Raw genomic sequence first — 23,998 nt, forward strand, 5'->3', positions numbered from 1 at the left:
GAAATCTGAACAGCAATTCAGTGGAATTTAAATGGTTAAAAAAAAAAACAATATATAAAATGAGGTTTTGAACATCACAGAAAATCAAGCCGTTTTCTCTAAACTCGAATATACTGATACCACAGCCAGCTCAACTGCCAACTCACTATTACAGTGAACCCTTGCTACTTCGCGATTCCATTGTCGCGGATTCTCCACACTGCAGATTTTTTTTCCATTTTGCAGATTCGCTACATCGCAGATTTTTTATCCATTACACAGATTCACGACTTTGCAGATGTCTTTAATGTATATTAAAAGAGAAATATATCGCTTCAGCGACCCGTAGCTGTGGCTGTGGCCCGCCATTTGGGAGTGAATGAATCCACCGTTCGCTTCATTAAGAAGGACGAAGCGAACATTAGGAAGACGGGAGCTGTGCGAGACTTCAAAGGAAAGGGCGAAAGGTTCACTAACCGTGCAGCGTATAAGGTTTAATTTTTTAAGATTTAAGTAAATATGTGTACTACAGTAATATTTGTCTTAAATAATATATATAGCATGAAGACTTGTCACATTTAAAAAATATATATACTGTATTTTTCGGACTATAAGCCACGACTTTTTCATCACGATATGACCCCTGCGTCTTATCGTCCAGTGCGCCTTATCTGCTGTTTTTTTCCGGTCAGGCAAATATGTGTTCAAGGAGTCAATTTATGGAACAACTATAAGATAGAACTGAAAAGATGTGAATCAATGGCTGTGCTCAAAAAGACTTTTAAAATATATTATTAAAAATATTTTTAAAAAGTCTAAATTGAATAATCTTTTATAGAAGTTTGTGATGTGCACAGTTGATATGCGGTATGCAGTATATATGATTATTTTTATAAATTTAGGATTGTGTATATTATTTATTTGCATTGTGTGCAATGTTCACTAAAATAATTTATCAATTAAACAACGGGAGACAGAATGCTATCGAAGTATTGATTTCGAGTTTGAACTGCTATTTAACTCTGCAGTTTTCTGTTGATTATAGCCATCCATCCATTTTCTACAAAAAATTATGTTCGGACTAAATATGCAGGCATATTATACAGGGTCCTTGTACACCCTCCCCCTCCATCCAGCCAAACATCAGCCTAAAAAAAAAAAAAAAAATCATATTAATCGGGCCCAAACCGTAATGCGTGTATTGTGCTACTGGTCATGTCAAGCACACCGCACACGATGTGTCACGTGGGGTCTCTCAGGCTTTAAAAAATGGGTAAGATGCTTAAAACGGGCACAAGTATGTGTGTGAGCTGCTTAGTAGCAAATAACTATTTGAGCCGTCCCGATAGATGACTGTCTCGCAACATGTGGAAGTGATGTTCTTAAATGCAAACAAGCTGAGCCAAACATTGTAGTCAAACGTGACATGCCAAGAAGATGCTTTATAATAGATGCTGTCGGGGAAGGAAAATCTGGAAGGGATTAAGCATTTTGCTGTTCCGACAGATTCCCGCCATTGTTCTTAGGCAGTGTGAATGTATAAAGCCTCCCCATGTTTCTCAATCGCTGTGGATTTAAGCTTATGTGAAGGGAAGGTTTTTCAATTCAGGTCATGTCATTGAGGTCAATTAGACTTCTTGGGTTTTTAATCCTCTGCTAACGTGAGACGCATGGTCTAAAAGTGACTGTTTTCCGATTTTTTTCTTTACCCCCCTTTTCCATCTCCAGCTGTGTTCCTTCAGGATGTTTATCAGCTGCGTTTTCTATTGAAGAGTGCCACAAATATAGAACAAAAAGCATCTCATTTCGATTTCGTGGAATTGAGTCTTGAGTACATCTTTTTGTTTGTTTCTTTTGGACGCTGAACCATAGATGGTTTGTCAGTGGTGGGTTCACCCATTTGTGTTAAAACCTGTATAAGAAGAGCTTGATGAGCCCTGGGCTCCCCATTTGTTTGCAGCTTGCTTTTGCCTTTTTAGCAGCAGGACCAGAAGTGGTCGCATGGCCCAAATGGTGGACACTTGCCCTTCTGTTGAGCCAGCCTGGAACAAACACCTCTTATGTGTATGTGTGCGTGTGCGTGTGTGCGTGTGTGTGACGAGCACACGGGGTGGGCCTCACAGTGAAGCACAACGCTCTCAGCCGAAGGACATTAATGACAATTATGCAGTACAATATGCAGTTTGATGAACACACTGCCCATAGACCAGATTGTGCTTCACATGCTCATCCCTCAATGTTGCACGTTAAACTGCCAAAAAGTGTCTCGTAAATTAAGCTAATGTATAATACAATTGTTATTTGGCTTATATAATTGTAAGCGCACTACAATTTCCCAAATCACTTTTAGAAGAAATGCATTGAGAATGCAATGCATCAATTCTCATTACTGGTATTTAAATGAGTTGTGTACAAAACAATATACACTGGAACCCGTGACTCTTTCTTACTATAAATCAATAAAAAATGAATGGTAACCTTTTTTATCTGATTTCATACTTGATGTTCCAGATTTTGGATCCACGATAACCGATTACCTCAGTGTGGCCAAGTAAAATCTTCAAATAGTCCCATTTGATGAAATGCATGTTTTATTTGGAATTATTCATGGCAGGGTTCTGGATTAAAGATGATGGATTGCTGGTTAGTACGTAAAACAACTACCAGCCTTCATGTGTGAATCTCTCCTTACCGTGCCCTCTTAAATATGAGCAGTAAATGCAGGCTGTTTTAAATTTTTAATGATATTCAAAGATTTTGTGTACATTCCCTCCAAGGTGCTGCATTTTTATACAAAAAAAAGGTTTGCAAAACATTTTTTTTCTAACAACAGATTTTTTTTCTATGATATATCCAATTGATTAGCCTCACCAATGTCTTAATGATTCTTTAATTATAGTTGTGGAAAAATACAGTTTATTTGGGGGTTATTTGATACTTATTTTTGGCAATCAATTAATGGTTTAGAGACCTGAAATTGTCAAAATTGTCATTCTCTCTGTTGGAAATATTCACCGATTTCTTGTGTTTTCTTTGGAAGTCGGCTGTTGATTATTTTGTTTAATCAAAATAAAACATTTGCCACCATCTGGTTTTACCTTTGATAGATAATGTTTGAACACAATGCTCAACATTTTTGCTGATTGCCTGACTTGTTACCAAACAAGCATCCAATTGGAACATGTCTTAAAAAATGCTTCATTGATAATTTACAAAGTAATCCACAGATTAATTGATTTTTAAAGTAATTGTTAGTTTGCAGCACTACTTTGCAGATCTTGTATTATACTTGAATACCATGTTGACAGACGATGCTTGGGGGTCTGGTCTTTATTGGTATTGGCCAAAATGCTTATTTTTTCTATACTTACTATCAATCACAGGAGGTTCAGTTGATGCCAAATAGTTCAACTGATCTGACCACAGCTCTGTTTCAACTGCTTCTTAAAGTCATGTGTATGTCTACTGGCTAACTTAAAGCAGGCCTGAACCTCTCAAGCAGCAAGACCTTGAGAACACTGGAGTCCATTACACAGTGCGTTACCAACTGTTTACTTGGTGACTGCGCTCACTGCCTTGAGATCATTAGCAAGTTCTTGTCGTGTACTTTAAGGCTGCTCCCTTAACCTTTCCCAAGATCATCCTTACTTCACAGGGCAAGATCTTGCATGGAGCTTCAGGCCTTGTCTAAACGTAACCAGGGCTATTTAAACCCTCATTTTCTCCACCCTTTCGTGTTTAAAAAAAATTCTGAATGTGAAGAGTGCGGTTTCATTCATTTACAAGCATGCCAAGCTGCTAGGCAGCAGTATTGTTACCAAATTCTGTCCAATCAGAAAGAACGTCCGTCTCCTAACATCATCGGCATCTTTGGCGGGAAATAGAGTGATGACGGAAATCACTGGTTTATGTTTGCTTCATGCAAATGCAGATCCAGAGGATTTGGCAAATCTTCACTTTGGCCGGAGTTTTTGAGACCTTTGGTTTTGTTAAAAAAAAAATAAAAATAAATATGATTAAAAAAACGCTGCATTTTAGTAGCAGATACGTTTGCAAGAAACTTGAAAAAGGCCAAAGACCAAGACCAAAAGACTATGCCTCAAACTGAGGGCAAATTGTGCTCATTCTTTGTTTCTGCTATGAAATAAAGCCAGCAATCATTATTTCTTTCTCAACAAGCATTTTGCCCTTGCTTTAAAGTCTACCCGGCTTGTGCATGTCTACAGTCTTAGCCTTGAAAAAAATTGGCAGCTCTTTAGTGGTATAAAGATTGGAAGGTAAGAAATGGATTCGTCGAACCGCTGTGCTTCATATACATATGTCCAGTTAAGATTGGGGATATAGGTAATTGGTTGATTCTGCGGTGCCACATGACATGTGAGCACAAACCAATCTGTGTAGGCCACAACTGTGGCTTACACAGATTTATACGAGGTCAAGTACTTTTACATGTGTTACGTACTTGTGTGTTTTTAACTGATGTTTTGTCAAATGCGAAATGTATACCTTTTTTACTTGTGACCAAATTCGTCAGGCGATCATCTATTTATGCATCCCGCTGTTTATCTATATATTATACAACAACAGTTGTCAAAGAGTATCCATCCCATCATATATGTCTGGATGCTGCTTTATAGCCCAGGTTTACATTTCCTCCAAACCATGATCTTTTCCCAGATAATTTGCTTTGGCAATGCAGGGGAGTGTTCACGAACACCGTCCTCTTTGTTTTCGACAGTGTTTGCCTTGCTCAACCCTTCTAGTGACGTTCCACACGAAAGAAGCCCTATAAAGAAGAAAAAGAAAATAACTTGCGATGAGGTTACAAGTGTGTTCGCTACTCTGATAAGCAATGTGGGCTACGCACGCACACGCACACAAACTCAGTGTGTCACACTCCAGTTCTGATGACCCAAGGGCACTCATGTGAAACCACTTTAATCCCCTCGTTCAGGCTGTTTGGGTTGGGGGAGGATCTCACTCTGTGGCTTAGAGGTATTAATTTTAGTTTCTCTTATTATAACACTGTGCAATTGTCCGAATGGTAGGCTTGTTATGAATAGGCGCACATTAAGTGTGCAACAAAGTTGGCTCAGAGTTCCCTTGATGAAAATCCCCTTTCATTACCCTCCACCACCCCAACACTCCCCTCGAAGTCAAAGCCATGAGCTTTGGCGGCATTTAATCACTTTTTTTTGCCACAGTTTATATATTGAGATGAATTCACTGGCTGCAAGGCTCTGCATGTCCTGGAGCCTTCACAGATTATGACATGTAACCGCTCTTCGCCACAAAATGACCAATCCAGGCGAGATTGGTTTCCCTCCGCTACATTCTCTGGAAAGTTTCCGATTTTTTTTTTCCTCCCAAAATATGCTGATTCGGGCTTTTAAGGGGTAAAAAAAAAAAAAAGGAACAGCACCACGTCTGCTGTGCTACTCGCCTCGCTGCTTTTCAGTCTTTCCTTTCCAGATGGATTAACATTTAATTTTCACGTGGAGGATGTCAGCTGTAATGCAATTCTGCTGGATCACTGTGTGAAACTTCAGGGGGACTTGAAATCAAGTAAAGGTGAATTTACAAGGCAAAGTTCAAGTGACACAATTCCAATTTTACATGGAGCTGGTTATTTTCAGATCAGCCAGGCCTCTTGCGTCAGCCCCAAACCACATAAATAAACATGTTAAAAAAAAAAAAACCAACATTTTCTGTAAATCCAAACTACAGTGAACACATTGACAAAAAAATGTCTTTAAAGTGTGCTACTTTTAAGGTGTGCTTGAGAGTCAGACAAGGCTAATTAAATGCTATGAAATGCTCATTACTTTTACAATGGACCAACAGATATTGGCAGTTTAATGTTTGAATGTTTCAATTTTTTGATAATCCAGTAATCCCTGAGAAAAAAACCCATCTATAACTCCTGAATTTAAGATTCTCAACAGTAAATATTCTCAGATTTCTTGTTCTCCACGATAGGAAATTAACTATTTTTGTGGTGGGGAAAAAACATCTGTTTTTACTTTGGAAAACAATGATTAACATTTGTGCCCATTTTCTGATAAGCTATAGATAAAACCAATAACTAGATTCTAAATCATTTGTTTTCTGCACTCTAAATTTGTTTTGTAACAAAATGATGGAAATTAAATCAAATTTCTAATCACATTACTTGATTTAATAAACAAAATAACCAACACATTACTTAATCATTTAAATAACTTTTTGTCGCATCCCTAGTGTGCATTGTAATATGTATATTTTGGGCATCTGTGCATGTGTGTTGTTACATGTGTTCCTTGAGTGTAAACCTAGCCTTTGGGATATGTGTCACTTGAAATTTACATTCAAACAGTAGGTGGAAATAGGCTTGAATTTGAAATTGTAATTGGACTCGTGGGTCTACAGTGGGAATCCTGCCTGAGCTGACTAGTCAGGCCGTGTCCACATTTTCTTACTTTTTCTTTTGCCCCATTGTGTTGAAAAGTGCCGTCACACTTGATGCTGATGTCATCTATTAATCTCAAGGTTGAGATGTTGTGTTATTACCCACAGGCGCATACGGTTGAGGAGATGTTCTGCCTTTGCTGGGCTCTTTGTGAAAAGCATTGGCTGATGAATGCTGCTATTTTGGCTGTGAAACTGCAATTTACAGAAATATATGCGTATGTGTCAAAGTCCTTTTTTTTCAAATGGGAGTAAGATTTTTAGAAATATAATTTCCACACGGTAAATGGGTCTTCCTGTGAGTGAGCCTTTACTCTCAACTCTATTGTTTTCCTCTAAGCTGGTATCGCAGTGCAAATATTTGACTTGACGAGGGGCTGTGCATGCATGTGTGTTTGTTGCACGCCTATGTATGTGTGTGAGTGCCTCTCACTCTCAGCTCTGATTGTTTCCTGACCTCAGCGCCAGATAGGAAGTAGGAGGAAGTTATTGGAGGAGACACAGTAAATTTATAAGGGTCAAAACACAAACTTAAGGACAGCAGCAGGGTAGTGTGGATCAAATTTTTGCATATCATTTTGCATAGGAGGAATTGGAAAACTGGAAAAAAAAGTTCATTAAATGGCGTAAGGAAGGGGTTGAAGCCATGTTCGTGTCACAGAATAGCAAGCTAAAATGTTTTCTTTCTCCTGTAATACGACCTTTGAGAGCAGCTGCTGCTATCGGCTGCCAAGTGCTGTTGTTTCCCCTGTCAAGTGTGTGTGTGTCTCTGTGTGTGTGTGTGTGAGTATGTGTATGTGCATGAGCGTGTGTGTTCTTGTGTGCAGAGGGGCGGTGGCGTTGTGTAGTTGTGGAGGTCTCAAAAATCGCTTACTCTACATCTGTGTGCGGCCTTCAACACTATAGCAGAATGCGGTTTAACATGTGGAGACCAAACGTTTAGGTTTAAAGATCATGTCAGAAGAAAAGACCCTAATGGTGAAACTCAATTAATTCGGGGGGGAATGAGTGTGGGAAAGTGAGCAGAGATTTGTGCTGTATCATATAAAAACAGTGTATCTGATGAGTGGTTTCTTAGCATCTTTGCAGTTTTTTTTTTTAATTTTGGTGTGTTAATGTTGGTGGCTACTGTATGTACTATGATGGAAATAAAGGGAATAAGGAGTTGCATGGAGACAAGCTAATTGCAGTGCAACCTCCGCTGAAAGGATTGGTTATGTGTTACATTATATTTTTGTGGCTTCCTTGGCATAGAGCTGTACATCAAATAAACATAAATATATGAATAGAAAATAGATAAAAAGCATTTTATGTATTATTTTAAACGTCAATAAATCTGAATCAGCCATTAAAACTTGTCATCATATGTGATGCTGTCAAAACTTAAAAAAATAATAATTTAAAATTAATATCCACAAAATTATATGAAGTCAAAATGACAAATCACAATTTAATATAATAAGAGCATCATTTTTTGTTTACTGTTTATTAAATACGAGTGAAATAAAGTAACACAAACATATTAAAAATGAAACAATAAATAAAGAAAAGGCTTGCACTCACCAAAGCAAACGGCGGTCACAATCGAGCAGTCTTTTCAATTTGTCCTGATTTCTCTTCACCTTTTCATTATGGAGGTCTCTTTTCTTTTTGCACTGAGATGTACAATGTACCCACTCAGATGTCCCTATAAGTTTTTCAAAGCACCGTAGTGCATTGAGGAACTCTCTTTACCTTTGAACTGAGATGTACAATACTGTATATCCACTCGGGTGTCCCAAGAAGTCTTTAATAGCACCGTGTGTCCAGCCGTGCTTTGGTGTCTCGTTGCTGCCTTGGTTAAACAATTGATGTTTGCAAATCCAGTGTAACTCCAAACACCAAATCGATCCTTTGTAAACAAAAGGCATTCCCAGCAGAACTTGGGTCAGGTTAGCTAATGGCTACGCTACACCTTTAATGCAATCAGCCAAAATCAACACCGCATAGCTTGGTTGTTTAGCATTGCACCGCCTTCCTGCAGTGAGCGTCATGTCATGTTCAACATGAGGCCTCTAGATGGTGATCTTATGACTCAATTGGCTATTACAGCTGTCTATTAAGGATACGATCGGGCACATATCCATCTGCGCTTGTGCAGAAGCCCGCAACTGTTGAAGTGAATGCCCTAGCGCCTCCGGGAACAGGCAGATTAAATACAGCCTGGCGACACTAGTTAGCTGAATTCTAATTGGCTAAAAACTCCAACTTAAAACTACAACACTAGAAGAAGCGTAACCAAATACCAAATAAATATAACACGAAAAGAACCGAATATGAAGAATAATTTGATAAAAATCAATATATATTAATCTGTGTGTGTATATGTATGTATGTATATATATTATATATATATATATATATATATATATATATATATATATATATATATATATATTTGTAAATGAGGAATTTAAAATGAAATTGACTTTCATTATAGTTATTATAATTATCATAGTTTATTATAGTTATGATAATGACGTCAGGTCATGTTAGGCAAGCAGAGAAGTCCTTGCTGGTTCTGACGGTCCGCCACTGATATAAGTGGAACAAAAAGTCAGTTGTCCTTTCTAGGAAAACAACTTGTTTTCATATCATTACTCGTGCTGTATAAAATTCCTCCATTGAAATCCCATTTTTTCCTCTCCTGATTTACCAGCTACTTTCCTCCATGAGACCCTGTTGCCCTGCGAGTGACTCAGTTGTAATGACTGGATTTCAGTGGCATATTTCAAAACTGGCAAAATCCTCTTCCCAAAAAAGAAAAAAGGATAAGCAATGAAGTTCGGCTGGTCGCCAGTGGGACTTGCTGCTGAGGTCATCGTTTTGCTGAAAACAGGACGTAGTGAGATCAGAACACGTTACAGGAAAAAAGGATTGTGTGGCCAGGGCATGAATGGCGGCATTTGAATGAACGTGCACATGCAGCAGCACTATTTACATTCCTGCTGCACATTGGAATTTTCTTGCATGTTGGTCTGGGCGTCCCATGGCTTGACTCCCAGAAAGTGGGAGGGGTGTTGTGTGAGCCCTGTGTCAAGTTTGAGTGTTTCATTGTTTGTCATCCTATCACATAGTTAGACTTTTTGGTTTCAACATTGACTGATTTTGTCTGGTTCTCTCACCAATGAAAAATAATGTCCCAATATTCCATTTGTGAATTTTTCTTTGCTTTAGCAAATAGGTCATTTGTCTTAATTGTTCATCACCTTTTCAGGGGGCAATTGATACTTGGTCATAACCAACCAAAGCACTGTTGATTCAGTCAGAAACTACTTTGCTTTGGAAAGAAGTACAACATGCTGTTGGGTTCAGTGAGGGCCATACAAACTTACCAAAATTATGCCAAATTTAGGAATTTTCGCTTCTTCCAAAGTCAGCCAAGGCCCCATTACCAGATTCTTGGGGCTGAAACAATTATTCTAAAGTCAAAGCAAAAGCTTGGCTTCATAGCTTTACAGAGTTAACTTGATTGGTCGTTACCTGAGCCCTTTGCATTTTCAATCAAATGCAAAAGACAACATTGCTGCTCCTCTAGATGCATAAAAACGGATGAATATTGCTTCTTAATTCATGTCGCGAATGCAATATTAATTACCATAAACAAGCGGGGCTTCACCTCTTATGTCAAAAAGTAGATCTGTTTAGTTTTTTTTGTGTTTTTTTTTAGCCTTGTTCTCGCTGCGGTCTGGTGTGACCCAATTCATTTAATGGCAGTGTGAAAGACACAGATCTGAATTTTTTCAAATGCGATTCAAGCCACTTGGGTATGTGGTCCTGAATCGGACTCATATCTGATCTTTTGTCATGCGCATCCATTCAACTCGCACATAACAAACACGTGACAAACATGACAATTCTACGCTCAAAAAGCTGAGAGCAGTTTGGAAAAACAACAATAGAAGAGTAGGCAGAGGCAAATCAATGATGGGGGAGCAAGGTGTATTTGTATGCATGTTTAACCATATGTATCCATTAGTTTAACCGATCATATCATTAAGTTAGTTTGTAAGACTCTAAATTGTGTGGTTATGAAAATTTTCTCATGACTACGAATCAAAAATGTCTGGCTTTGAATGTTTTCCTTGTGACTATGAACACATTACGTGTTTTTGATATATTTTATAGTGACAACTAAGTCTGAGTCTAAAACCTGCAAGTGCAAAGTCTTTTCCACTCTTATTTCCTTGCAAAGCTTCAGTATTCACCTATTCACATCTGTGCACAAACTCTCGTGTGGATTGCTGATGCCAACAGTGTCATCATTTTTAGTGGTCGTCAAATGAAGCTTTTTGTGGCCCAATTGCTTAAAAAATTGGTTCATTTTCTGAAGCTTCTTCTTGGCACCTCTCCTGGCAAAAACAAACTCTCCAGTTGATTTGAAAGAACCTTTGCTTTTGTAAAACCTTTGATTTTGATGCACATGTGAAAGCTGAATTTGAATCCTATTAACAAACAAAGATGAATAAATCACATATAAAGATTTTCATAGGTTAATTTTTGCTAATGTGAAAGTCATATTTATTCATAATTTAGCTTAAGCTATTGCTTTCTTGTTGAAAATCTTTTTCCTAAAGTTTTTGATTGCTTTGAACATTTGGAAGATAAATGTGGCAAAACCTTAAATGTGTTTTTCTCCAAATTAGGGTTTTAAACTTGGCAAAATTGCTATAATTTCATACATTTTTAGCTAACTTCATATATAACATATCATTTTAAAGGATTGAGTATAGAAGTAGAATATATCGATATCCTAAACCGTAACCTTAGATTTTGGTGTATAATATGAAAATTGGGCAGAAGCAGATGAGTAAATGTCTTCATATACAAAACGCTGGAATGGACAAATCGGGGCACTGAGAGAAAAACTAGATCTGAACCACTAGACCTGGAAAACTAGACATGAAAACGAAGACATCTGAAGGGCTAGATGTTCTGCTGGAAATGATGGGACATAGAACCAGAGGATGCACTGAAACCAATCACCTTCCAAACCCCTGCCCCCACCTTCCACTTTGCTGATGTTGCGTTCCAGCTCAAACAATCCTTCTGTTTTCCAAACCCTGAAGTGAAAGCCAAAATTGGACAACACCCCCCTCCGAACAAACGCACACTGGCCACTTCCCCTCCTTGTTACCCCCTTCACTCTCCCTACAAACCACCCAACTCAGGCTGAGCCACAACCACCCACCCCACTCCTCCCTTCCACTGGTCTCCTGTCCTTATTTGGATAGAGACGTTCCCAATGCTGGGTGGGGAGGTTAGAAATGGAAAGGGGGAGTCTGGGTCGGGGGCGTCGGTTTGACACAAGGGAGGCAGGAGGAGAAACAGTGAGCACTCACAGCTCTTTCTTAATAAGGACATGTCTGGAATTCAGGCCGCACTCTGAGCAAAGCACCTCACTTGAACAAGCTTGCATTGCCACCACATCTGCTCTCTTTGGGAGTACGTTTGACTATGAGCCACCCCACTCTCGTCTCACCCCTTTATTATTACTATTATTATTGTTATTATTATTATTATTATTATTATTATTATTATTACATAGCCTCCCAACAACTACCCATCGTATTCCCTAGTGATGCATCGCATTACCATTTCCTGGGCCAGCTCACTTTGCAGAGTTGAGTTCTAATGTTGTGACCTCATTTAATGAGTTTTGCCTTCACGCCTGTTAAAATTAGCAGGCTGATGCGGGATTATTTGTCAAACTCTAGTCAGGGGTTTGGTCATATCATTTTCGGCGTATCGTGCGACCAAATGCTGCTGCCTCACTTGAGGGCAACTTAAATCCTCTCCTCTCATCTTGAATCAATGTATTCCGCTAACAAACAATTTCCAACAAAGAAAAGTTTTTAGAATTTGTTTTCTGCACAGGTTAGAAGGAGGACCCCCCCCCCCCCAAAAAAAAAAAAAAAAAAAATGGTTGAGTAGAGAATATTGTAGGTACCACAGTGCACAAGCGGTGAGCACATTTTTTTAATTTGATCAAATGAGAGGTTTTGTGTGTGAATATGTGTAGTTTACATTTGCAATCAGGCTGCTTAACTCATGTCAAAAATAGTTTTGGAATGGAGACTCTAAATTGTCCATTGGTCTGATTGCAAGTGTGGTTGCTTGTCTATATGTGTCTTGCGAATGACCTTTCACAAATGCAGGGTGGAACTCTCGCTTAAATTCAGAAAGGCTAGGCTTTTAGCTCACTCATAGCCTAATACCATCATTAAATTGTATTATATGTCATCCATCCATCCATCCATCCATTTTCTTCCACTTTATCCATTTGGGTCGCGGGGGCAGCAGCCTCAGCAAGGAAGTCCAGACTTCTCTCTTGCCGTTTGTGTTATATGTTGTTTCTATAATGAGTTTTTTTTTTTTTTTTGTCAAACTTATATCACACAAATCCTCTACAAGGTAGTTGTCTGTCTATTTCAGAATTCAGTTTCTACAACCACATCAGTAAACTTACAAATAACATTTGTTTGAAAATCACCTTCATTGTCATAGATAGGATCTGATTAAATGACTGAGTATGTTTTTCCGTGACATATTACATATTCTTAGTACAATAACCATTTGTGTGGAGAACACTTCTAGGCAATAGGCATCCATCTCTTCATTGATTTTCTATGGCCCCTTATCCTAAATAGGGTCGTGAGCATGCTCGTACCTATCCCGGCTGTCTATGGGCACTAGGCGGGGGACACCCTTAACTGGTTGCCAGCCAATTGCAGGGCACACAGAGACAAACAACCAATCAAACACCCAATCACACCTAAGGACAATTTAGTATGTCCAATAGACCTGCCATGCACGTTTTTGGATTGTTGGTTGAAGCTGGAGTGCCTGGAGAGAACCCCCACAGTAAGGCCGGAGCAAAGTAGATACGAACGAGAGACTCTAAACTGTGAGGCGTACGTGTTAATCACTCTCCCACGAGCCACCTGGATATGTAACAATTGTATGAAAAATCAAACAAACGGAATAAAAACATCAAATGTTATTCATGCATGCTGACAGGTGTATTCAAGGCCCTCGTATATTCAGGTCGAGCATTCGTGTTTTTCTTGATCTCTGATACAGTGTCTATTCCCGGAAAAGACTTCAGGCTTCTGAGTGGCTATTGCAGCCTGATTCTAGGGGTGATAGCACCACCACCTATTCCGTTCTCATTCTTTTTAGGGCTAGCCAATGTGATTTAACACGCACAGGAATTTTTAGATCCCAGTGGCAGGAACCATGTGGATGTGTAGGATGTATTATCTGCTGCAAAACTCATCTATTTGATTGTACTTAATATTTGTCACAGTATTTGAGATTTCTAAATGGGCTGTCTTTGAATAGACACTGTTTTTTCCCCATCCCCAAAGACATTTCAGTTTCATTTGCACTTGTATGACTGGATACTATTTGTTTTGTTCTACAACTTTTATAATACATGCACATTATCAGGATTAATCAGGATTAAGTTGTTTGTAGTGATGTGAATCATTGGATTTTTTTTCGTTTATGTTCCATCATGTATAGCAATTAAAATCATGTTCTTGTTTTCTTTTCAGATTCATTATTTTCTTTTAAATTTGAAAGAATAATGCAAAAGTAGCTGCACGTCTGACACTGCAAGAACATGCTCAGATAGCGGCATGTTACAAAATGTATCAATCCGTTATTGAAATGCAAAGATGGTGGAAAACCATTAAAGGAAAACATGCTCCAGTTGATCTTAAGACAATTCTCTTGCAAAAATCATTGCTACCGGATCTGTGGCTGATATTTAAAGAAGCTGGGATGTTGCTGTCAGGACAGTCAGACATAAAAAAAAAAAAAAAAAGATATAGTAGATGTAATTCCCATACATCACAGAACACATATTAAAAATATTACACCATATGAAGAAATTATAAGTATTTTAAAACAGGGAATTACTTTTTAATCAACCTGTGTGTATATATGTGTGTGTATATATATATATATATATATATATATATATATATATATATATATATATATATATATATATATATATATATATATATATGTATGTATGTATATATGTATGTATATATATGTATATATATATATGTATGTCTTGCAAGATTGTGCTCTAGGTTAACCGCAACACTAAATGATGACATGCGAAAAAAATGGATTGAATCGATACTTTTCATGTTTTCCCTTATAAATAATTCCACACCAATAAGATTATTTTCTAGTCTTTACACAAGCCAGGAGAAATCATGTTTACATTGTGACTAAACATCATGACAAGAATCATTGATCATTTCTTATTCATCCCTCCCACTCATCTGCATCTACATGAAGATTAAAGTAGAAAAAATAAGGGTCCCAGGGGGAGAGAGGCTCGTGGTTACTTCCTAGACTTCCATCTAGGAGACAATGCGAGGCTGCAGAGGCATTTTGAAAAACACTTTAGATTTTTGCTCGCCATCAGCCGCGATCTGACCGCATTGAGACACAGTTCCTACAGTTCCGAGACCACAGATATTCTCTGTGGCCAATCCTGATTAGTGAGCTCTTTAGAGTTCATTTCATGGTCTAACTTGAATTTATTTTCTTTCATTCAATGCAAGGGCACAAAATGTGAGAAATAATTTCTCACGGTGTAATCTCTGACATGCCATATTAAGGATAAATCAGGATAACCATATGTAAATGAAAGTTAGAGTGGATAGACAAGCATTGCAATAACAAGCACAAATCACCGTTATTGGACTTGACTTGTTCGATCAGATCTAGGCTGACAACGGTTACATTTAATTCATTCTGCGATCTTATAACATATTTTGCCCAAATCAGGTAAAAGGAGATTTTCTTACCTGACCAGGTTACATTGGATTGTCAGTGTTACTCTACATTAAAATTTGATCAGATCTGGATTCAATTTGGTTACCTATTATTATACATATTATTATAAGCATCTTATCCTACATGCACAAAACTCACCTGGATTTGTTCCGCTCAGATTTGGATGCCTGGTCGTGTTAAATAAGGTTGTCTGTGTTAAATTCAAATTACATCTGATATGGAGTGAATTTGCTTTCATGTTGGAGATTGTTTCAATTACTTGATTGACTGAAAATCTGAAATAAGATTTAACAAATGTGTTTGCTTGCCCGAGCATGTCAAATAGATAAGTGCTTGGTTCAAATTGGACCGGAAGTGGATTCAATTTAGTTTCATTTTGCGACTTCTAACCCAGCATACATTTGATACATTTTGTTACATCAAGTAATAATTTAACACATTACAAGCCTTTATCTTATTAAATGAAATTGTCAGTCTTGTATTTAAATTAGACCAGATCTGGAATTAATTTTGCTACATGCTATATATTTTTTTACTATTAAAACACACGTAAATTTTACCCAAAACAGATAATTGATTTCGCAGAAAAGACTCTTCATGATAAATGGAGTGTTCAAAGTGGATCATACCTGACTTGAATTTGGTTTCCTCTTAGTGCTTCTGAACGTCCATACACATAAGGACCTGTCTCCTTTATACTCTCAGGTGTTTACGTGAGGACACTGAATATTTGCTTCAGACCGCCATCATGTTTGTGTTGCATGTCTGTTGTTAACTTTTTTTTTACACTGTAACATCTTGGGACCATGTGTTCTTGCATTAGCGTTTTCTTTTGAAGTCTGCCATTCTGTAAATAAATAAATGAGGACTTTCATTTGGCTTTGTTGAAAATCACGCAAAACTTCTCTCTGGTTTCTTTCAAACATAGTTACAACTAAGCACTTTTCTCTGTTATTGTTCTTTGCAGCTCTCCTATTGATCCTTTCAAATTGGGGCTCGGGGTCGGGCCCAGGAGGAGCCGCCACCATTGCGTCCCACGATTGGAGTGCCAACGGGAGCCCAGAAGATGGGCTGGATGGCGGGGACAACGAGGACAAAGCCATCGACGGTGACGCCGAGGGTGTATGGAGTCCGGATATCGAACAGAGTTTTCAGGAGGCCCTAGCCATCTACCCGCCATGCGGCCGGAGGAAAATCATCCTGTCAGATGAGGGCAAGATGTATGGTGAGTCGATTGTACTGTATATGATGAGCAATGCATCCGTAAGGCTTTAAACAGTTACTGTATTTGTTGAGTTGTAGACAAATGTTTGATCCGGATCAGTTTTCACTCTGCATTCACATAGCAAAATTAGTCAATATCCGGCAACTTTTAACAACTACCTGCATGTGAAACGTACAATCTTGTGAAACTGGGTTGCCATTGTTAAAATATAATTCGATCACATCTGGATTAAATTTAGTTTGACATCGGACCGCCTTACTCATATAGGCATGCGATTTGTTATCTAAATCAGATAGGATTCTACACAATTTAGTCCATGATTTAACAGGGATGTCGGGACTCATTCTTGTTGAACGAGATTGTCTGTGTTGGATTCAAACTGGATCATATTTTACAGCTTCCAACAATGTGTGCATGTTGTAAATTTTTGTCAAAGCACATAAGGTTAAACAGAGATGACAGTGCCTGCTCATGCTCAATGAAATTGGCAGTGTTGGGACTCAAATTATGCAAAATAAGTCCAAGTCAAATAACATTCAGCAGATATAGTAATGACCTGATGATGTCAGAATTTTCACTGAATGGGATCAAGTATGGAATCAAGTTCATTTTATTGCTCATCCTTTGACCCTGTATGCAGATGACAAATATTGTCCATATTAGTCAGATTTAACTTTCCGTTCATAATAAATGGGACTGTCAGGGAAGTCTCAAAATGGGATCAGATCTCATGTTACAGCTTGTGATATGCAATCTTGCATGATAATGGAAGATTTTGTCCAAAAATCAAGTTTAATTGAACAAATTGAAGTAAATCTTTATATCAATGGCATTGTCAGTGTTTGCTTTAATTTGGATCATATTTGGACTGGATATGGCTTAATGTGCTTGTGACCAAACATGGATAAGTTTAGCACCTTATTTTCAAGTACAGGATATTAAAACTTTACACAGCTACTATACAACCCCATAATTAATCATTAAAGTAATTGAGTATACAGGAATTTGCAAAACATCATACAACAATGACAGCAAACTATAGAAATGTGTTATCTAAAGCGCATTTCTTACATGTCTTTCTCTGGTGCTCATGTTGCAGTTTTAATATGAGAGCCAGTTATACTCTTCACCCTCAACTCAATGCAACAAGTCTGTGCATGTCATGCTGTGAGCCGGGGGCAGGTTTTTCCGGTTGCACCAGCATTTGGAGCAGGTTTTGGCTGTTCCAAGTGCATCTCTTTGCTTTATTTACACCTGCCCCTTTCTTGTCTTCTGTTACTGCATTTTGCGGGCTGAATTTGGTGCAGGACATAGCTGTGAAATTATCACTGTAGAAATCAGGACATGGTAAAACTGTACAAAACGTGTACAAATTCTTGTCAAGAGTCTTTTCCTGCACCATGTTCATTAAACTGCAGGCCCATAATGTCCCACAGAGTTCCAGATGGATTCGTTTTGGCATGTCTTTGCATCTCACACCGGCACATAGGTGTGGAAAATTAAAAGTCTGGCCTTCAGCTTATTCTGATGCGTCACCCTCGTCTAGTCTATTATGATTCTGAGGTTGGAAATTTATCCGAATGTTGATTGACTGGAAGCACATTGGGCCTTGAACTTGGGTCCTGTCCTCAACAAACTTCTCTGGTATTTTGAAACTGTAATTTTAACCAATGAAATACAGTATATCCTTCCGACCCCTTCCAGTGTACTTTTAAAAAAAAAAAATAATAATAATAATCTGCTCTTTAATTATTGTCCATCAAGTTCTGAAAAGTTGAAATCAAAGCGGCCATAAAAAAACATCAATCACGTCCAACAGAAAATGTATTTAAAACACATTACATTTTATTTTAGTGCTTTTGCATGGTTTTTCAATTGATTACATCACATTCTTGTGGATTTTTGGTTGAGCAAAACTGTATTATTATAGTATATGTTATTATTGTTATTACGACTGTGATTGATTGGGGACCAGTTCTGGCTATTTTCCGTCTTTTGCTCAGTGTCAGCTAGAATTGGCTTCAGTTCCCCAGCAACCCTGTACTGGAAAACCTATAAAGAACATGAATGTATGTACAGATAAATGTTTATTTATTGTTTATGTTTATTGAAAAATAGAACTACCTGTATTTATTTATTTATTTTATGAAATAACATTGATTCATTAATCTTGAAGAGTATTTATGAAACGGTTGTGAAGGTGACAGACTGGTTAACACGTCCGACACAGAGGTTGCAGGTTTGCTTCAGACTACAGCCTTCCTCTGTGTAGTTTGCAAGTTCTCCCTGTGCTTGTAGGGCTTCCTTTGGGTACTTCGGTTCCCTGCCACATTCCAAAAACAGGCATGCTTGGTAGGTTGAACACTAAATTGTCCTTGGATGTGTTTGCGAGTGTGAATGGTTAGTTGCTTGTCTTTGTGTGCCTTGCGATTAGCTGGCAACCTGATCAGGGTCTACATTGCCTACTGCTCCAAGACAGCTACTAGGATAGGCTCCAGCATGCCTGCGACCCCTTGTGAGGATAAGTGGTCAAGATAATGGATGGATCAATCCTTATGTATTTTCATATTACCCCTGTGTGTTTGTGGGTTTTCTCCGAGTATACCAGTTTCCTCAAAAAAGACATTTCAAAGCTTGGATGAAAACTCTTAAAATTGCCCATGTGAGTTTGAATGTCAGTGTGAATGCTTCTTTGTTTATATGTGCTGTGTGATTTGGAAAGAAAGAAAAAACAGTCCATGATACACCCCATCTTTCACTTGAACTCAGTTGGAATGGGATGTGGCTCACCCACAACAAAAATACACAAGCAATATGGAAAATTGAAAAATGAAAGGATGAATTAATGCAGGGGTCTTTTTGCAAAGATGACACTGAAACCTAAAGAAATCGCTATTATGAAGTGCACATCTAGCGTGTTGCCGAGAAATTTCTCAACCTTAAAATTTAAAAGAAAAATTATACCTCATGCATGCACAATAACCTAAAATGCAAAACCGCATTTTTTCTTGCTTTTGTTGAAAATTGAGATTAGAAATATAGGTAACTGACAAAATGCATCAAAATGGCAACCCACATATGTGAAAATACCGGAGGCTGAACTGAGATTCAGACCATGAACCATGTGCTAACCAAATTCAACACACTCAAATTTGACCTGGTCATTCATCTTGTTGCCCAATGTTTGGAGAAGCAGACACTTTTGCTGATTCTTCTTTTAATCCTTTGTGTTTATCTCACATTCAACAAGTTTCCTGGAAAAAAAATTCCAGTTAGCTTAAGGAGAATTTCAGCAGACTCTGACTTTGTTTCTTCACCTTTTGGTATCAAAACCAAACCTGGCTAAAGTGGGATAGCTATCAAGTCCTCTTCAGCAGGGCAGTATTGCGTCTATATTGCGCAATAGTGTTTACAAAGAGGTGGTGCACTCACAAATCAGACCCCCTTAGCGACAAACTGTCATGACCTCCTCCTAAAAGCGCACCCCATTTGCACCAAGTCATCCGAGTTGAAAATCCAGTTGAAACCCCCATGCAAGGCTATTAACTCAGATGTGTTAAAGCTGCTGTGATGTGAGCTTCTGGGAATGTTAAAAACTACAGTTTTTTGCAGTCTGACTCTCCCCCGACGGATGCAAGTCATTCGTGACCATCGGGAATTCCAGACATTCTGCCTAGAAGTCTCTTGCTCAGTGGGAAAGCCTTCAAATTTCCATTGCTTTATCAAGTGTGCCCAGTTATGAGTGTTGTCTCGGCTCCATGCAGCCGTCTCGACTTCCCAGTAGCGTAGCTAGTCATTTTCATAATGTTGGCGTTATTAACAGTCGCACGTGTTAATAATAACGAAACTTCTTTCTCGAAATGAACGATTCTCTGTGGTACCTTTACAATACCTATAACAAAACAGCACAAGGACGGAGCATTATCATTTTAACCTGCTTTTCTAATCTGTTTTGAAGTCACATTAGTTATGAAAACAAGAATGTCTATAACATTTTTTTATTTAACTTAGTTTTGATCTAGGATGAGCTGGCTTTGCTGAGTCGACCTTTCCAACTATCATTGTTGTTCTCTTCCTTTTCAACACAGCATGATTTATAGCTATGAAATATCACTTCCCTTGTGGCTGTCACACATATTTCGAGGATTAACAAAGCGAAAACACTTGGATGCAACCATTCCTGTCGTCACAAAATTTTACGTGGCAAGAGTAGGACTGTGTGCGTGGTTTTGTGTTGGCGTATGAAAAAATGTCACCTGTCTTGTTTTTCTTCGAGCTGTGCTGACATGTCGCTCACCTGTGTTTTTCAGGCCTCTACAGGTGTGTCAAAGCACCTTTGCACACACGCTAACTCAAACACTTAGCTGTGCAGTTGTCATTGCTCTAATGCATTTTGGGGAGTATAAAAAAGTCATTATTGCTTGAAGGAAACCTGTATCAAATTTAACATTTATTATAATAAATGGTGTGCAAAGGGTAATGTGTGTTCAACAGTAGCGCCCGTGCATGTCCGCGGTGATGACGGTGCATGTCGGGTGGTTCCCCGTCAACCCCTCAATGAGATGTTAGGAATGTTTTCAGTCACTGCAGAGCAGTATGCAAGCAATTTAGGATTACCTCAATGTTATGAGAGGCGGGTAGGAGGGCGGGCAGAGGCGCACTGGCGAGCTGGAGACAGTGGCTGGAGGGGCGGGCGGCTGTTACGCGGCGTGAAAAGAGATTACCTTTTTTGCTGACTATTTTCTCGTGGAAGTGGAAAATTCCAGTGGTGGTGTGGTTGAAACAAAAAAAAAAAAGGCTTTCGGGGGCGCAGCCTGTCAGGAAAAGAGGCTGCGGCAGTCTGAGGGGGATGTTAAGGGGATCACAATAAGAAACGGAAGCAAGCACCCCTGTACGTTTACTCCTGTTGTGCCGCCACCGCCCCCACTCAACAGTGTGTTCTGGTGAAAATTACTCATAGAACCAGTCCAACTGGCTCATTGTTCTGACAGCATCAGGTGAATCATTAATGATTACCTCCTTGTACTGTTTGTGCTCCTCAAATGATATACATGCTTGTTTTTATAGAGGATTCTCATAATTAACCCCACTCAAGACATTGTGTTGTAATTGAAATGTTGTTTACAGGATTGCTTAACTGTTTAAACAACTTTAGTTCCTACAGACTTTGTGGAGGTGTTCTGTGGCCCAAGTAAAAACACATTAAGGGTTGATGTGATCCAAGCAAAGGTGCATGCCAAGGATTTTATTTCATTTATCTATTTTTGCCTGGACTGGATTTTTTTTACTAATTGATTTGGTTCTACCTCTGCATTACAATGAAGCCTGTTTCTTTGTTCATGTCAGGGAAAAGCACTGCATCGAGCATGGAAAATCTACAAGTAATAGGTCTCCCCCTACCGTTGATAATTGTAACGATTATCCTATCAATTAAGCAGGTGATTAGATACAAATTGATTTTGCATTATTAAACATGAAAAGGATCATGTGCTTTGCAGATACTGTGTTTGTGCACTTGAGGTTGCTAACTTTGCATTCCACACTATAATAGCTTGGAGTTTGTGTGTTTGTGGTTTTAAAAAGTGGGGCCTGGCCTGGTGAGTGACATTGGATTCACCTAACGAGAGTGTACTTTTAGGTGTCGTGAGCTTGGATTAGCGGCTTGTTATTAACTGGTTAACCGTTAGCCAGCTTGCGTGATTAGTATTTGGCAAGGTTATTTTTGTTGATCAAAACATTTGATCCTAAACTTAAGCCAAACAAAAATTTCAAAATTATTTTCATTGACAAAATGTATGCTGTGAAAAAAATTAAAACTAACTGAAATAAAATTTTAAATTGACAAAACTAATAGAAACTATACATTCTTTGAAATACCCTTCCTGTATGCCATACATGAGCTTTTGAGATACATTTAAATCAATCAATCAATCAAATTTTATTTATATAGCCCTAAATCACCGAAGTCTCAAAGGGCTTCACAGAATGAAAAGAGGTCATACAGAGACATCTTTTCAATGTAAGGTACACAACAGCATCCCCTGTCAAAGCTCCCAGAAGGGGAAGGAAAAACTCAAAAACCCCAATTTGGGGAAAATCAGAAACCTCCAGAAGGGACCACAGGTGGGAGGAGCCCCCTTCCAGGCCCACAGGTTGAAGTGGATGCTGCATGTACCGAACACAGAAACAATATAAATTACAGAAAACATATTGTGCTATATAGTGCAGTGATGTCTTGACAGCAGGCAAAGCCATTGGGCAGGAACCATCCCGCATTCCAGCCAGGTGGACCGCAGACGGCTAGACTCCTAACCCGTGATGGTCGACCAGCGCAGGACCCAATGGAGGCGGTCAAGTCAACCCTCACCATCTAGCTAGCCCCCTCTCCCGGCCGGAAGAGGGGGGCAGGAAAAAAGAAGAAGGCTGCAGACAGGCTAATTTAACTAAATGCTTTTGAGTATAGATGTGTTTTTAGTCGGGATTTAAAGATTTCTACCGAGGTGGCTGCGCGAACTTCCATAGGTAGGGCATTCCATAGTACTGGCGCGCGAATGGAAAATGCCCTTGATCCCGCAGACTTCTTTTTAGCCCGTGGGGTCGATAGCAAACCGGCATTTTGTGATCGAAGTTGTCGGGACGGAACATAAGGTGATACTAAGTCGACGAGATAGGAAGGAGCTAAACCGTGTAAAATTTTATAAGTAATTAACAACACCTTAAAATCACATCTCACGTGTATTGGAAGCCAATGCAGGTCAGCTAGAATCGGAGTAATATGATCAAACTTTCTCGTCCTTGTCAATAGTCTCGCCGCTGCATTCTGTACACACTGCAGGCTTTTAATGTGAGACATGGGAAGGCCAGAAAACAAAATGTTGCAATAGTCTAGGCGCGACGTAACAAATGCATGAATTAATGTTTCTGCATCGCTAAGAGAAAGAATAGGGCGAATTTTAGCTATATTGCGGAGGTGAAAAAACGCCGTTCTTGTCATGTTATTAATATGTGTTCGAAAGGAGAGAGTTGAGTCAAATATCACGCCGAGATTTTTTGCAGAACTACTTTGGGAAATAATACAGTTTTCTAGGTTCAGCGTGGTATTCTTAAGCAGGTGCTGATGATGAGCAGGGCCAATAAATAACATCTCAGTTTTATTAGGGTTGAGAAGCAGAAAATTGGAAGACATCCATTGTTTAATCTCGGCAAGGCAAGCCTCCAGTTTACTGCACTTGCACGGATCCGTTATTTCTAAGGGCATATAGAGTTGGGTATCATCAGCATAGCAATGAAAACTAATAGCATGTTTACGTATAATATCGCCGAAAGGAATCATGTAGATGTTGAACAGTAAGGGGCCAAGTACTGACCCCTGCGGGACACCACATGAGACGGAGAAAGACTCAGAGATCGCGTCGCCATAAGAGACACTATGCGTCCTTCCCAGGATGTAAGATCTGAACCAAGAAAGTGCTGATCCCGAGA

At 38.8% G+C, this 23,998-nt stretch overlaps 1 protein-coding gene across 8 annotated transcripts in view; it reads left to right on the forward strand.

The window, feature by feature from the left end:
- LOC148418609 (transcriptional enhancer factor TEF-5-like) overlaps positions 1–23,998 on the forward strand; it is a 60,829-nt gene that overhangs the window by 4,192 nt on the left and 32,639 nt on the right. For all 8 annotated transcript variants that reach the window (XM_088423850.1, XM_088423852.1, XM_088423851.1 and 5 more), the window contains exon 3: positions 16,259–16,516. In XM_088423850.1, coding sequence (XP_088279976.1) covers positions 16,510–16,516 — 7 coding nt within the window. In that variant the 5' untranslated portion in view covers positions 16,259–16,509. The remainder of the gene's footprint in view (positions 1–16,258; positions 16,517–23,998) is intronic.

This window comes from Hippichthys cyanospilos, chromosome 9 (assembly GCF_059441005.1).
Source record: "Hippichthys cyanospilos isolate Australia breed blue-spotted pipefish chromosome 9, RoL_Hcya_1.0, whole genome shotgun sequence".
Lineage (NCBI taxonomy): Eukaryota > Metazoa > Chordata > Actinopteri > Syngnathiformes > Syngnathidae > Hippichthys > Hippichthys cyanospilos.